The sequence below is a fragment of the Antrostomus carolinensis genome, unplaced genomic scaffold (genome assembly GCF_000700745.2).
Source record: "Antrostomus carolinensis isolate BGI_N321 unplaced genomic scaffold, ASM70074v2 scaffold19786, whole genome shotgun sequence".
Lineage (NCBI taxonomy): Eukaryota > Metazoa > Chordata > Aves > Caprimulgiformes > Caprimulgidae > Antrostomus > Antrostomus carolinensis.
The window spans coordinates 11,579-27,359 of record NW_010324225.1 but is presented as its reverse complement, the minus strand read 5'-3'; the positions used below and the strand labels follow the sequence as shown (position 1 = coordinate 27,359).

At 38.0% G+C, this 15,781-nt stretch overlaps 1 protein-coding gene across 2 annotated transcripts in view; it reads left to right on the top strand.

The window, feature by feature from the left end:
* LOC104527212 (epithelial splicing regulatory protein 2) overlaps positions 1-15,781 on the top strand; it is a 46,185-nt gene that overhangs the window by 21,245 nt on the left and 9,159 nt on the right. Inside the window, exons 5-15 of one of the 2 annotated variants that reach the window (XM_010170874.1) lie at positions 1,437-1,551; positions 2,286-2,384; positions 2,506-2,560; positions 3,386-3,496; positions 4,351-4,483; positions 4,685-4,727; positions 5,209-5,510; positions 7,528-7,749; positions 9,024-9,210; positions 10,408-10,600; positions 11,628-11,808. In XM_010170874.1, coding sequence (XP_010169176.1) covers positions 1,437-1,551; positions 2,286-2,384; positions 2,506-2,560; positions 3,386-3,496; positions 4,351-4,483; positions 4,685-4,727; positions 5,209-5,510; positions 7,528-7,749; positions 9,024-9,210; positions 10,408-10,600; positions 11,628-11,808 — 1,641 coding nt within the window. Of the gene's footprint in view, positions 1-1,436; positions 1,552-2,285; positions 2,385-2,505; positions 2,561-3,385; positions 3,497-4,350; positions 4,484-4,684; positions 4,728-5,208; positions 5,511-7,527; positions 7,750-9,023; positions 9,223-10,407; positions 10,601-11,627; positions 11,809-15,781 lie in introns of both variants that reach the window. The other variant, XM_029085674.1, reaches the window with a different exon arrangement.

Sequence of the window (15,781 nt, the reverse complement as noted above, 5' to 3'; positions counted from 1 at the left end):
GCAGGAAGTAGTGCTACAGCTTATTTGCTACTCCCACATGGAGAAGCAGTTTCCACTCCAAGTTCCTTCAAGGGCCTAGAACGGGCTGTCTTGCACAGGGAGAAGGATCTTGCCTTTGTGCAGAGTGGTGGCTCTTGAGTTAGCCTGCTTGGCAGGATCTGCAGGAACCCCACAGGAATGGGAGCTGCTGACATGGAAAGAGTTGACTGATCAGTTGTATTTTTTTTCTCTATATAAGGGTATTGGCTCATACTGAGTTTCTACAAATACTCATTTGGCATTTGTGTTATATTAAAACATAACACTGTGACTTTTTATGAAAAGAGCATGTTTATGTAGGGATGAAGCAAGTAAGGAAATGGGAATGATGTTTAACATTCAAATATGATGGTACTTTTTTTTTTTCATTCTTTGTACTTCCTTCTTGAAACAAATGGACTAAAACAAAACAAACACTGTAATGTTGTGGAAGAAAAAACTGTCTGTACTAGATCAAGGAATGGATATGATCAAGTGTTGAGTCTCTTAATACTGCATTTCTCTTTCTTTTTTCTCCTTCAATACTTTTTAATTTATGACAGTTTATTTCTCCCTGCACATTAAATGTTAGTAAGCCTCAGACTGTAGCTCTTGCTATTCCTACCATTCTAAGAAGCATTACCTTGTGAGTTTTCATAATTCTTTATTCACAAAAGTGGGTGCTGTTTGGATGGACTGAAGTCAAACTTTTGTATAGTAAAACAGTTGAAGGGTCAGAGAGACAAAGTAGTGAAGGCTGGATGAGGCTTTGAGCAACCTGGTCTAGTGGAAGGTGTCCCTACTGATGGCAGGGGGGTTGGAACTGGATGATCTTTAAGGTCCCTTCCAACCCAGACCAGTCTGTGATTCTATGAATTAGACCAGAATTATTTGTTTTATTCCTTGAAAAAATAAGCTAATGTCTGAGTGAAGGGCTGTTTAAATGTTTGTTTAATAATGTTATATAATTACACAACAGTAATGAATAAATGTTTTTAAGTTGCTGGAAGATATTTTGTACACTGTAACGAGATTTATTTAAACATTGTTACTATGTTTTGGTACAATATTGTTTTTCAGTGTAGCCACAAAAGAGAAAATACGGTATCCTGAATGGGAGTGTTTATAAAACAGCAAAACCTAGATTTTATTTTTTTTTTCTTCCCCAACTGTCTTCTCTAACTGTTTTGCACAGGGCTGCCTCTCAGAAGCTCTTTGGATTTGCTTATCTAGAGATCTAATTCTGTAAGGCTGTGGAATTTGAACTGTCTTACAAAGGAACTAAGCTGGTCTCTCATAGACAAGCTGATGACATGCAACTATGTGATTTTTTTGAGACTGCCTCATTCAGTCCAAAAATATTAATTGGAATTTAAAGGAATGGTGTGTACAAAACAAACTTTTTGCCTTCCTTGTAGAACTTCCTGCTGTCAGACTGCTTCTATTCCTTTTATGATCTGCGCAAAGAATTTCACGCTTGCTACCCTAGTTCAGCCGCTGTGAAAGATCAGACTATCAAGACCATGGCAGAATGTATCCTTTTGCTGCAGCTTTTACACCAGAACCAATTATGCTTCCTTAGGTTTTATCTCTGTGATAGTCATAGTTTTTATTCATCTAAACTAAGAAGTGGGTTTTAAAAACTAGCAGGTAAAGTGGAAGGAATGTTTAAGTGTGTGTTGGGGAAAGTGGCTGTGTGTGTAAATTTGGGTTTTGTTTAGCTTTTTTTTTCAATTTGAGTCTGACACTGAGTTCTAAACCATATTTAGTAAAACCATTGAAGAAAAACATCACTTGCATTGATATTTGATCTTAAAGGAAAGGCTTAGCTATCAGTGGGTCTTTTCAGCACCAGTTGGCCTGCAAGCTTCTCCTGTTTGCAGACAGTAATCGTTCCTGAGTTTAAAACAAAACCAACCAACCAAAAAACAATAACCCAGCACCCCTACATCTAAATTTTAGGAGGGTTGTTGTGGCCAAGCTGAATGTGGTTAAGTATGGCTATGTTTAAAATGATAGGAACTTACTCAGCTTTTTTTTTTTAACTGTTAACACTGAAATGATGTAAGCTATCAAGTTTTCAATCTGTTGACCGTTACAGTGAATATTAACCAGTTTATGAGCAGACTAACAAATGCCTAATGGTCACGTGTCCCCACTAAGACCAGTGAATTTGATTACTGGTTCTGTGTTAATATCAGGAAAGCCTTATGACTTGTTTACAAATGATTGTGCAAGTCTGTTGTTTTCTATAATCACCTGTTTAGATCTAGGCTTAGGGACAGATGAAACAGAGGAGGACTTTGGCGTGTGGCAAGTGAAAACCATGGTGGCTGTCATTTTCAGCATGCTCTCCGAAAGTTGTAGTAAGTGAGCTATTTATACAGAATACTGAAATCTTTCTTCTCTGTAAGAATTGGCAGTGGTACTGTCATTCTTAAGTAATCTCTAACCCTGGTTATATTTAAACTTCCTGTTTTGTTGCAGATCACGTATTTACTGAGCCTGAAACTGTGAAATACAAGTACGAAACAGGCCCTTGGTAAGTGCCCTTGTCACAATTGTTTACAACCAAAGATGAGTCTTGTCTACAGCAAGGAAAGATTGTGAATATTTCTCCACAGTCACTGTGAAAGTAGGTTGGTTCCTGAGGACAGTAACAGTGTATTCATAGTCCAGTGTAGAGAGACCTTAGCTGGTACTTGAATGCTGTACTTTAGCCTGTCTCTTTAAAGTCACTGCGAGTTAAATGCTCTTTGTTCTCTAGCTTCTGTTTTGCATGGCAGCGAGGCTGACTTATCTTACCCAGTGGTGAAGAAATATTTGTGAACTTTCCCTAAGTCAACAGGGGTAATAGCTAGGGCACCCTAAATGCAGCTGAACTCTACATGGTTCTGAACAGTGGTCTAATATGCTGTACTGCACATTGGGTTTAGGGAGAGAAGAAATAGAATGGTTCTTTATTTTAAAATACATTGCAGTAACTGGAGAATAAACATCTTAAGCATAAGTGTTATGTATTTATATTTAGAGCTGCCTTGTAACCATCTATGTTGGGATTTTAGATCTTTCAAATAAAATTAATCCAGTTCCTCATTATTTTAGTTTGAGATTACCTTTTGGTTTTTTTTTTTTTTTTACAATGTGGTGACAATGTAGTGCATTTTAGACATTGTCTATGTAAAAGGATTATCCCAGTTATCTTTCCTTTCTTTATTGAAACAAGTAATGGAATTAGAAGAGTCTCAACAGCAAATATACTCCTGATTTACAAGTTAAATTAGTTGCAAAATGACATTTGTTAAGATAATAGAAAACCTAGATTAAAGGTTACTTTGGCTTCTTTTTTTTTCTTCTTTCTGTGCAGTAGTAAATCTGAAACAGTGGACAGTGAGACAGTAATACGTGCCAGAGGTTTGCCATGGCAGTCTTCAGACCAAGATATTGCTCGATTTTTCAAAGGACTCAACATTGCCAAGTAAGGCAATAAGAATTTATCTTGCTTTATTACTTTTGTCTTTAATAGCAAGCTCTTTTAATATTTGTTTAATGCCTCCCCACTAGAGTCCTTGCTTCTACTGTCTTTCCCCACCCAGGCCCCTTCCTACCCCATGGTCAGAAATAAACAGGTTTACCAGCCTTGGGTGTGCAAGAAAGAATTTTGAAATGTATGAAGAAGAAAAGAGACTTATCAATTGAAAACCCACATACATTCATTTATTGCTACTGCCTAAAGGGAGAAACTACTGCTGCATTAGCCAAGGCAGAGTCCAAGACATAATAGAAGCTTTAATTTTGTGCCAACTCTTCAGTATTCTGCTCTACCTCCTAAACAGGCCAGATTCAGAAACTTCCAAGTGCTGTTTGGAAGAAATTTTCATATGACTGATGTGTGTACACCTCTACACATATATATATATATATATACGTGTGTGTGTGTGTGTGTAGAAAGAGAGAGCTTAATTTAGCATATTTGTCACTAAATATATATTCCAGAATCTCAACAATGAGAAAATAATTTTTTTACTTAGAGGTATGAGGAAATCCAGATCTGCATCCCTGAGATGATAGGAAGGGCTTGCAAATTTACATCTGCGTGGAAGTTGAGAAAGTGGTGAACAGCATGAGATCCAAGATCTCACTGAAGTAGATTCTGGTGTATAATTGTGTTACATTAAAAATGAAACTAAATTGTAGATGTTAGCAATTTATTTTTCAATGTGTAAACTCTGTCTTAAAGACTGATTTCTCTACTGTTCTTATACAATTATTTATGAAATGTATTAAAGATTCAAACTAAGTTTTTTTTTTTTTGTTGGCTCTGCCTTCCAGAGGTGGTGTGGCTCTTTGTCTGAATGCTCAAGGAAGAAGAAATGGGGAGGCATTAGTTCGGTTTGTCAATTCTGAACAAAGAGATCTTGCACTGGAAAGACATAAACATCACATGGGTAGCAGATACATTGAGGTAAAAAATAGTGACTTGAAATGAATCTTTGGAGAGCAACCTGAGTATTTTAAACTACAGTTTTAAATTAGAACAAACTGCACTTCTGTTTTGCTCAAAATACCAAAATACAATTCTCTCACATGTGGAAGAGGTGCATGTGTTTCAGAGTTGAATGTTGTAATTTTCATGTGTTGTGTTTTGTTTTTCTTTCTCTTTAAGGTTTACAAAGCAACTGGGGAAGAATTCTTAAAAATTGCAGGAGGTAAGTGATGCTGGGATTCATTGTGATCACTTAAGTTCATAGGATGGAGTGTTCTACTTCTGTTTTGTTTTGTTTTTTTTTTTTTCTGTAGCTTTTCCTATTTTGCCTTCTAAGAATACTTGACCCAGTCAAGTTTTGGTTTCACATGGTTGAATTTGAGCTGTGAGCATTTGAGCTGTGGTGTTCTCAAAGGGGTCTTGCTGCTTGGGAGGAAGATGAGCCTTTGCAGTAGAAGCATCTGTATACCTTGTGTAATTTCACATTAATCTCATCTTTGTTCCAATTCCATTAAAATATAAACACTTTCAGGGTAAGGGAGGTTCACTTCGAAATAGGTGACCAGGAGTTAGTAGTGTCTCAGGTCTTCTGTGGGTGTGTTGCTAGCTGCTTACCTCCTGTATTGCTCCTTAATGCTTTGACACTCCTGCATGTGGTGGAATTGACTGACCAGCATGACCTTATGTTGTTGTCTTTCTACCAGGCACCTCCAATGAGGTGGCCCAGTTCTTATCTAAGGAGAATCAAGTTATCATCCGGATGAGAGGCCTCCCGTTCACTGCTACTCAGGAGGATGTCTTGGGGTTCCTGGGGCAAGAGTGCCCAGTCACAGGAGGGAAAGAAGGACTTCTCTTTGTCAAGTACCCAGATGGCAGACCCACAGGAGATGCATTTGTGTTATTTTCCTGTGAAGAATATGCACAGAATGCACTTAAAAAGCACAAAGAAATACTTGGAAAACGTTACATTGAACTCTTCAGGAGCACAGCAGCAGAAGTCCAACAGGTTGTAACTATTGGCTGTGAGACTCAAAACTTAACAGTTAAAACATTTCTTCTAACACTTGCAGACAAATATGTTGTAGCCAACCATGGAAGTCTATTATATTAAAGATGTCAAGTTCTAGAAAGGGCAATATGTGCTTCCTGATTGGCACAGAAAATTGCTCAGCATTGGCTTTTGGGTTTTTGCTGCCACTGTTTGGTTTTTTTTTAATGTCCCTCAGACTGTAAATTCAAAATCATTGCATAATTTTCTTTTACTTCTTAAAGGTTGACTGGATCAGAAAAATATTCCAAAAGTATACTAGATTGATAGTATTATAGTAACGCTTCTTGAAAATCTGCACTATTATCTTTAAATTCTGGTCTCCATGTACAGAATTTCTAACATTAAATCCAAATCTGAATGCATTAAATCAACTTTTCCTACAACTGCTTTGTTGGAAACTAAGAATTACCAGGATGTATCTAATTTTTGGTGAAAGGAAGTGAAATATTTGGTTTTCTAATATAATATATTTCACTTTTTTCCCTGTCCTTCACCAGTTCCTATCATTATCACCTTAACTTTACAATTTTGGCACCAGCAACTCGAGCCTGTGAAAAGCATCATATATTGCACTTTTCTGCCTGGCACAGAATATTTCTGGACTGCTAATGTCAAAGGGAACCATTATGAGATTTGATCTGGTCTTTGCAAACTGGCTATAAAAACTTAATACAGATACTGTTTCAACCTATGTGATGTGAGAAGTCTTTTCCATAGAAGGGATGGGGCAAGAGGAAAAATACCCACACTTGTATACCTGCCATTTACCCTTAGTGCTGTGATATGGAGATTAGAACAGGCAAGAGTCTGGTATGTGTCTTGTGAAGACTGAGTGAAGCAGCATGGTGAGGTGATTTTATTTATTTATTTCCCACCCCCTTGCCCTCAGAGAGAATGAGACTAAATCCTCAAGGAACAAAAAGTGCTGTCACAGTGACCGAGTCTTTGCTCTCACTTTTGTTAGGGACACCTGGATCAAACTTCAATTCTACCAGTATGTCATTACTACTTCCAGCTTACTTGTGACAGCTGTCTAGGGTGACACTGTAATTTTTTTGCTGCTTGAGCAAGAGGTGATTTTTTTTTTTTTTTAGGGAATTACAGGTGGCTTGTTTGATTAATTACAAGAGGTAAAGCCAGCTCTCTTAGTAATAATAACAAGTAATTGCAATATTCTATACCCAACTGAGGGAGAAGGTTCCTAACCTGAAATATGCTACACGTAGATTCTTGAAAAAAGGCTTCTGTTGAGACAAACTCCCTAGTCTGAATCATTACTCACAAAACTAAAGCTTTGTAATCTCTTTTTTTGATACCCCTTTCAGTGGAATGTTTTTCTTTATTTCTGGTACTCGTTGCTAAATATGTTTTTCAGCAGTAGGCACTAACAGCAAGTCATGTTCCTTTTGTCATTGGGTATGAGTCAAGAGAAAATAAAATGTTGCGATCAGGGTCTGCTATAGTTCTTATCTTTTTTTTTTTTTTTTTTCCTTTTAATTTTATTAAAGCACCCTCACTTAACTGATCAAGTTTTATGAATGAATTAGAGTTAGTGTTTTTACTTGTTAGTTATTTCAGATTTCAGTTCTTTAAAAAAACTGGTTTGAATTTACCCTAATTTAAGTAAGAACTGTATGTGACAATACTGGTTTATTAGCACAAATGTGGTTTTCAGACATTCCTTTTTAGGATATTCTAAAATTAATTGTAATCTGTTTTTATAGTGAGATCTGAAATGTCTCTTATTAGGGTCAAGCAAATTAAATTTCTTAGGCTTCCCCCCTCCTCTTCTGAGTTTGAAACTTTAAAGTGCCCAACAGGAAACCACCTGCAATAATTTGATTTAAGAAGGTATTTTTTTTCTCTGATGTTGGAAGTGGATTTATTTAAATGTGCAAAATAGTATTGTGAGAATTGATTTGTGCTCAGCCAGATGATGTGTATATCTATCAATGTGCTTTCTTGCCAACAGGTACTCAATCGATACATGTCAACACCTCTTATTCCCACTCTCCCAACTCCCATCATCCCTGTCATCCCCCCGCCATATACCATTGCCACGGGTAGCACACGTGACTGTGTCCGGCTCAGAGGCCTTCCTTACACTGCTGGCATTGATGACATCCTGGAATTTATGGGAGATGCCACAGGTGATATCAAGCCCCATGGTGTTCACATGGTCCTTAATCAACAGGTAACATGATTTTGCACGGGAGCACTAACTTTCCAGTTCTTGAACAGGGTTAGAAGCCAGAGCAGCTGATCTGTTCTTGGCTGTGCTTTAGGTCTTCTATAAACTTGAGAAAATACTGTGTTCTCTTTGTCTTTTCCTCATTTCTCTTGCCATTTTACATACACACTTGTTTTCTTTCTCTGTATGTATTCAGAAGACTGGGGAGGATGAATCTTGTTCTTCTAATGATGGCTCTATCCCTGAGGCTGTCTGAAATAGTCCCTTGTGTTTCAGTCAAGTTCTGGAAATACACAACACAAATGTCTCATGTTAGATGGCATAGCTGCTCTGTCAGCTTCAAGGTTTCTGCTCAATGGTGGCTGTGTTGTTTCAGTGGTATTTGTGGAAAAATTAGGTTTTCTAACTCTATTAGAGAGTTCTCGGGCTTTAAAGGATGTCGATAATTAAAAATCGTATTTTGGATGTATTTTAATGACATAATCATAGGGGTACTTTTGTCCCTGTTGTCTCGTGTTAAAGATAAACTCTATTAGCCACAGAAATATTGAGACATAAAAGAAAACAAATGAGAGAGATTGACTATATTTGTTTTTCTTTTTTGTTCAGAAAGTTCTTAATATTTTATTTATACAGTAATGTCTGTCAGGTTGCAGAAAATCAGAACTGGAAATCAATTTCAAATGTAGCTGTGGACTTTACTAAAGTCCATGTCTGGAACTTTCTACTGTTGTACTCTTACCTAAAAAGTATTTACAGGAAAGGCAAAGGCAGGCTCTTCCTAGAGCTTCACAGTGAAAGAATATGAGGCAGTGTTAATAAACTGCATCAAGGAAAATTCCAATTGGGTGGAAAAAAAAAAATACAATGAGAAATTAGTTAAGCACCCAAACAAATTCCCAGAGATGTTGTGGTATCTCCACCCCTGAAGATGCTCAGATTCCAAGTGGAGAAGGCCACGAGTGGCCTGATGTAACTTGAAAGTTAGCCCTGCTTTGAACAACGTTTGGATTAGAGGCCTCCAAACTTTGTTTCCATGCTAAATTACTCTCTATTTCTTTCTGCGGAAGACAGAAGTAGTGTTGTGTTAACTGGGTGCTGGTTACGAGTCTTGCCTTTCTGCTCCTAGAAATAATTGTTATTAGTCACTGGTGCCAGATGAGGAAGAACAATACAGACTTTCAGGAGACATTTGATCTTGGTGCTTTCTGCACTTCTTATGCTCTGGGTGTTTTAGCAACAGACTGACTTATGATTGTTTCCCCCCCTTCCCCTAGGGACGACCATCAGGTGATGCTTTTATCCAAATGAAATCTGCTGACAAAGCCTTTATGGTGGCTCAAAAATGTCACAAAAAAATGATGAAGGACCGTTACGTGGAAGTATTCCAGTGTTCAGGAGAGGAGATGAACTTTGTTTTAATGGGTGGCACTTTAAATCGTAGTGGCTTATCCCCACCGCCATGTAAGTTACCATGTAAGTCTCCAATTCTTCTGCTCTCTGCTGCTAAAGGCTGATGTGTGGTAGGTGCTGAAGCTTTGTGGCCTTTCACCTTTTGACTTGGGTTTTGCCGTGATCAATAATCATCCGTCTGTGTACATGCTGAGATTGGAATTGTTCCCTTTGGGCAATAATGGGACTGATCAGAGGCATTTTTATTGTGTTTTCGGTGGTGAGTAGAGGGCAGCAAGGCCTTGCCAGTGAAATTGTTGCACACTTTGCTTTTTATGGGTGTACTGTTCTTCCCAGCTCTGCGGTAGACTTGCCTGTAGTGAAACCTATTTGGAATTAGAAGCATTTTTAAAAGGGAGAAAAATTCTATATTCTAGCTGCCAATGAGTGCTCTTGCTATCTTGCCTTAGAGCATTGAGAAGGTACTCTATGGGCTTATTTTTGAAGGAAAACACCCACTGGGATGATACACTAACAGACTGTAGAGTGGTGAAGTTGGATGGATTTTAATTTGTTAAATGTTATTTAAGATTACAGTGAACCTTATTGTGGAACTATAATGGAGCTTTACTGGACTATTCTAATTAGTCTCACTACCAGATCACAAAGCAGATACCAATGTGTATTTGCAAAACAGTAGAAAACTGCCAAATATAATATATAAAAACAATCTGACTGCACACCAAGCCAAGCTTGATATTCCTGTACAAATCAGGTACTTCATGAAAATGCATCAGACTAGTGATCTAGTGGGGTATTCTTTTTTTCCATTTATATCCTAAAAATACGTTTTGAAGTTGCAGGAGGCAGTTGTGGATGCCCACGTGTAGCTAATATTATGGTACTTTTGTCCCACAGAGTACAGCTTCTGTTTGAAAGAACAGAGGGTGTGTTGGTGTGCACGCCTGCTTTCTCTATGCACATGGCTTTATGCTTTCTTTGAAGTTCCCTACTTTCCATTTACATATGGACAAGGCTGCTCAGTTCTAGTTGTGAACTCCTAGGAATTGCTCGTTTTGAATGTCTCAGTTGTCATTCATGGTGACATAGCAGGGATCTCCAGGGGAGAGGCTAGAGGGCAGTCTTTGCACAAGTGTTCATTAATCATGCCCGGACAATATTAATCACATTGGGATGAATAATACCTTTCCTAAAGCAGAGGTCTCCATTCTCATTGTTTGTTGTTGCTGTATCCTGGTTTGTTTTTAGGTCTTTCTCCACCAGCTTATGCTGCTTTCCAAACAGCAGCTGTGATCCCAGCAGAGGCAGCGCTTTACCAGCCACAAGCCCTCTTGCCAGCCACCAGGACTGCCCAGGCCTCTGCAGCTGCTCCTCCAACTGTTACCTATTACCCAGCCCAGGCTGCTCAGCTTTATATGAATTATACAGCTTACTATCCCAGGTAACCTCTAGACTTAGCTGCTTCTTTTGACATTTCATATCTGTGGAGTGGGCAACTGTGTGGTCACCTGTGAACAGCTCTTAAATCTGTACTTCTGGTGTAGATAATCCTGGGAACTTGATGTTCATCAGCAGAGGTAGTAGCCATTTTAACTGATTCTCTGTGGCCTTGTAATGAAGTTCAGCTTTTCTGTTTGAATCTCATGATAATGTTGGTCTAATATTTAACAGTGTTTTTGGCACTGGGGCAATGTCATCAAGGCAGTTCTATTTCTTGGCCAAATGAGAAGCTGTGTCAATACGTGCCTCTGCCCTCATCCCTTAGTTTGTTCTTGCACTTCCAATACTGTTTCCATACTGAAAGACTCATCATAGGTGTGTACTAGGTTTGATTTCTTATATCAGTGAGAGCAAAGAACGCTTTACATGTGTAAGCAAAGCAGATCTCCACCTTTTCCCTTCGTATCAACACGACCCACTGAAGTCTGGTACTTGGGTCCACGAGGAAATAGTTTGTTCATTGATAGTTCCTCGGCTTGTGACACTTACTAGCCTGAGTATGTGCTAAATTGCTAGATGGGCCCTGAGCAGAGATGCTATTTTACTTGCTGTTTTGTGGCTCGGAAGTACTAGATTTGGGCCCTTGCCTACTTTTCATACTATTATTCTCCCCTCTCCTCCTTTTTTTCTTTGTGGTTTTATTAACAATCTTAATACATCTGCACCTACTATTTTTCTCCTCCCCTGTGAAATGACAAACACCACTCTGTCTTCAACTGCAAATGTTAGGTATTTTTCTAAAATAGCTAACAAATTCTCTAGAATTGTCCCTTCTCTAAAAATAAATTATCAGATGCTGAAGAGAAATGAAGGAAGTCCATAAAGCAGTCCACATCAGAGCTGCTTGTTTTCCTGTGTTTTTTGGGCTTATTCTCAAATTTTAAGTTTTCAGTTTCATCTTTGCCTATTCCAAGTACTAAACCCAGTTATTGGTTTTCATAACAATTTTACCCTTCTTTCTCTTCCAGTCCTCCAGTATCCCCTACCACGGTGGGGTATATTGCAGCTCCTCCGGGAGCTGTAGCTGCTGCTGCCGCCACTGCCACCCACACTCCGCTTCTGCCCCAGCCTGGAGCATTAGTCCGTATGCAGGGCTTGCCCTATAACACGGGAGTGAAGGAGATACTCAGTTTCTTCCAAGGGTACCAGGTTAGTATGTAGTCCCTCTCCTTGAAGCTGTATTTGGACCTCTGAGTAAAGATCAGTGGGGATCAAACTGACCAAACTGCTGAAATTGCGAATTGCTGAAATTGCAAGCTCAATGTTCTATATTTAACTGACAGACCAAAGTGTAATATACGATTTGCCTTATTTCTTCTATAATAAATAAGCATATCCTAATTTGAAAACAGTGATTTTGTATCTAGGGTTAGAGTTTGAATTTGGAGAGGGAGAAAGTGCAGAGCCCCAGTGTGAGTGGGGCTGCCAGAAAAAGATCAGGGCTGCCAAAAGCTTTCATTCCTGGCCACTTTTTTTGGGGAGCCCTAGGTATGGTCAGTGTTTGACCTTCAAGACTTAAGTGTTAAAGTCTGCTGAGAATTAATTTCTAGTACAAAAAGCTATGACCTAGGTGTGGTGACTTGCTTGCAAAAGGAGAGAGACAGATGCCTCTTGTCAAACACTCTCTCAAGGACTAATTATTTTGGTTACAGGCAGGAACGTTTTCCATTAAAACTGCATTACATTGCAACCTAAAGGAAAATTGTGTTTTCCAAACCATTTTATACATTCTATAGGTAACTTCAGTCAGTATATACTGATTCAATGCTGTATCAGTGAGGAAACACATAGAAACTTACCTTCCTGAGGAACGTGTAAAAAAAAAAAAAAAGCACCATGTACCAACATTTTTTTTCCAGCAGCACTTACTTGAATTCATGGAATGGGTCTTTCCATGTCTTCTACCTTTCATCTCAGAGGATATTGTATCTATATCACATGTTTTGTCATCACATGCTTGCTAAAGAGAAAGATAATTAAATGTGGTATATTCTGGTGAGTATTTAACTCCTGTGGATAACAGCACTTACACAAATATGAAATCTGCCCTTTTTGGTACTACTCGGAAGCCCTGACTTAAAATCCTCTTGGTGGAGGACACTGTTCAAGTGATATGTGTGAAAAGAAGACAATTTTTTCATGTTTGTCCTTCAAAATTCTGTAAGTTGGATAACAGTGGTACTGCTGAAGGATAAGATGCAGATGGGTTCTTTTTCATGCATAGCAGCAGTTAATATGAAACATTCATGTGTGTTACGTTTTTTTCTTATTTTTTTTTCCTTTAAGATTCTTAAAGGACAATGGGCTTTAATTTGTAGAGCTAGATGTCTGCTATGTAAATGAATGTAGACTGAGAACAGATGCTTCAATGTATATGTTCCAAGTTTTGAGTATTTAGAAGATACAGTACTCTACCTGTTGGGGCTTCTTTTCAAATGTTACATTTATGTTTGACAGTAGTTTCACATACTTGGTTTTTCAGTGGAAAAAATCGAAGTTCAGCTTATAAAAAAGTGTGATGAATTTTGACAAATGTTAAAAAGAAACTAAATGTTGTTGTATTTTAGGGCTTTTTCTTCAACAGATATTTCCAAAGTTCAAACCTAATTCAGTTACTTGTGGCTTTCATGATTTCCAGACAAACAGTAGTAGTCATTCACCTGTTGCTTAGCCATTGATATTTTACCTTTTTGGGGTTTTTTTTCAACTGACTGGGTTTGTTGGTGGATGGATGGTGGGTGAGGAAGTGAGGAAGCCTATTTTCTAAATTGAAATTCATCTAGAAGTGTAAATGCACCATTGAAAAATGTGATCTGAACCTGTCTGTGCATGGAACGGGTCAGTGACAATGTCTAGTTGCTCTGTCTTCCACTAAATCTTCAGTTTAGCAAATCTGGACTTTGGGTCTGGTGCTGAATTTGCCCTTTTCCTTGTTTCTGCATTTGGAGAGCAGTTCCTAGTGTTCATATTGCACAATTAAATGTTTCAAATGAATAGAAATTTTGCCACAAGGTGAAAACGATATTCTTCTGCTGCAACCTCCTGTCATCATCAGTTACTGTTATTAAATTGGTCACTTCTTTGATTTCTTTAGAAGATGTTGTCCAAATGAGATCGGGTTCAATATCTTATAAAGGAGCCAAGGAATTATTTTGAATTGTTCTTGGAATCCAGCATGTGGTAATGCTAGTTTTATACTTGCTCATTGCTTTAGGGGAAAAAAGAGGTGGTGACTTACTGTCTTGAGACAATATTAAGTCTCTGGAGCAATAACTAATCTTTTTTTCTTTTTTTTTCTCCCCTTTCCTCTCTCTTCACATTATTTTTTCATTTTCTGCTGCTGCCCCAGGATTTATTGCACGATGCTTCTGCTCCTTTATAAAGTGAGCCCCTCATAATCTTCAGTGGTTTGGGCATGGTTTTAATCTCTGTATAACTAATTGATGTTGGTATTCAATGGGCTTCAATGTTGGTATTCTGGGAACCAGATCGAAGATGCTGAGATTGAAGGGTGATTTTTGTCTTTGTATGTCCTTGTCTGAAAGAAACAGGTTTTAAGTTTTAGTTCTTGCTTTATTCTCTTCCATTTTCTTCCTTCAGTCTTCATGGGCTCTGTATATTGCATGTATCCCCCCCACATTGCTATTTAAGTGAAAGCACCTTTCATACCAGACCTGCCTCTTAAGAGATAGATTTTGCTTATCATGGGCTTCAACAAGCTGGTCTCAACATCAGTACATGCTTCCAATAATAAGTAATGTAAAAATCTGCAGATCAGCATTTTAATTTTCATTTAATTTTATCAGCACTAGCCTCTTGTTTAGTGGTTCAGCGGCTCGATTTCTTCTTGTAGTTCCGCTTTCTTATTTTTATTGTTAAAAATTTCTTCCCTTATAATTTGAAAAATATGTGATTGTGAAGAGACCCTTCTAGCATTTTTTTTTTTTTTTTTAATGGTATTAGATCCTATGGGGAAATACTTGAGGAAGTACTGCAGAAATAGTAATGACATGCAGCAGACTCCTCAGTGTTCCTTCAGGCCATCACTCTGTACAGTTGTAGAAGCAGTGAGAGAAATCAAGTAAATAAGGAAGGAGCAGGTGTAATAGGTGGGTGCTGGATTTGTGAGGTTGTTTGTGCATATCAAAACAAAATTTTTCACTAAAAAGTATTTTTCTTTATTTACTGTCTAAGCTTTCTATCGATTTTACTCTTTAGCCACTAAATGAGTCAATGATGAGTATTTCTAGTCTGCAAATAATTTTTTTTTTTTTTTTTCTTTTTTGGAGAATGCAGGTTTATTGCTAACATTGACACAGTGGGTCCCCTGACAAGAACTGTCAGATTTATGTTCAAATAAATGCAATTTAACTGTGCCCATGGTCCTAGATGACCAACAGCTGGTTTGCAACTGTCAGCTAGGATTCAGTACCCATTTAGTAGAAGTTGCCCAGTTTCTTGAAGGTTGGCATGAATATAAAGTGAACTCATGTCTTCCTGAAAAAGACTGAGTGGATTAGTTCTTAGAAAGCAGGTTTGCTGTTTAGGTAAGTTTTGTACAAGTATTGTAGGGTGTTTCATTCAGAACTAGTAAAAAAAATAAACTAGAAGATTAAGATTTAAGGGCTGTCTGAGCTTTATTTGAAGGCTCCTGAATTTGCTGAAAAAGACTAGGATGGAAATGTAGGGACTTGTTTGTGTACATGTTTTTATGTAAGAGAAGTTTAAAATAAATACTATTCTTTAAACCTGTGCTGGGTTTAGCTGCCTTTTATCTGCAGCTAAAAAGAGCTTTTGCAGTATAATAATCCTCCAAGTCTTCAGAGAACCAGAATTCAAGACTCATTTTTCCCTAAAATGAGGAGGAAAGTGGCTTATGCTTAAAACAGTAATAAGGAAATGAAGGGAAGTGGATGGATGGCTAAATTCCAAGGGCATTAACAACATTTCTCTCTTGTATTAGGACAGCAGGCTTCATTGTTACTGACTTTTTAGGGATTAGGTTTTTTTCTCTGAAATGCATGCTTGAACAAAGAAGTATTCTCTATTTCCTGTGGGTTCCTTTAGAAATCTGATGCTTTGTAGTCTGAGAGGGATACTCCATGGCCTGTGTGCCAATTCT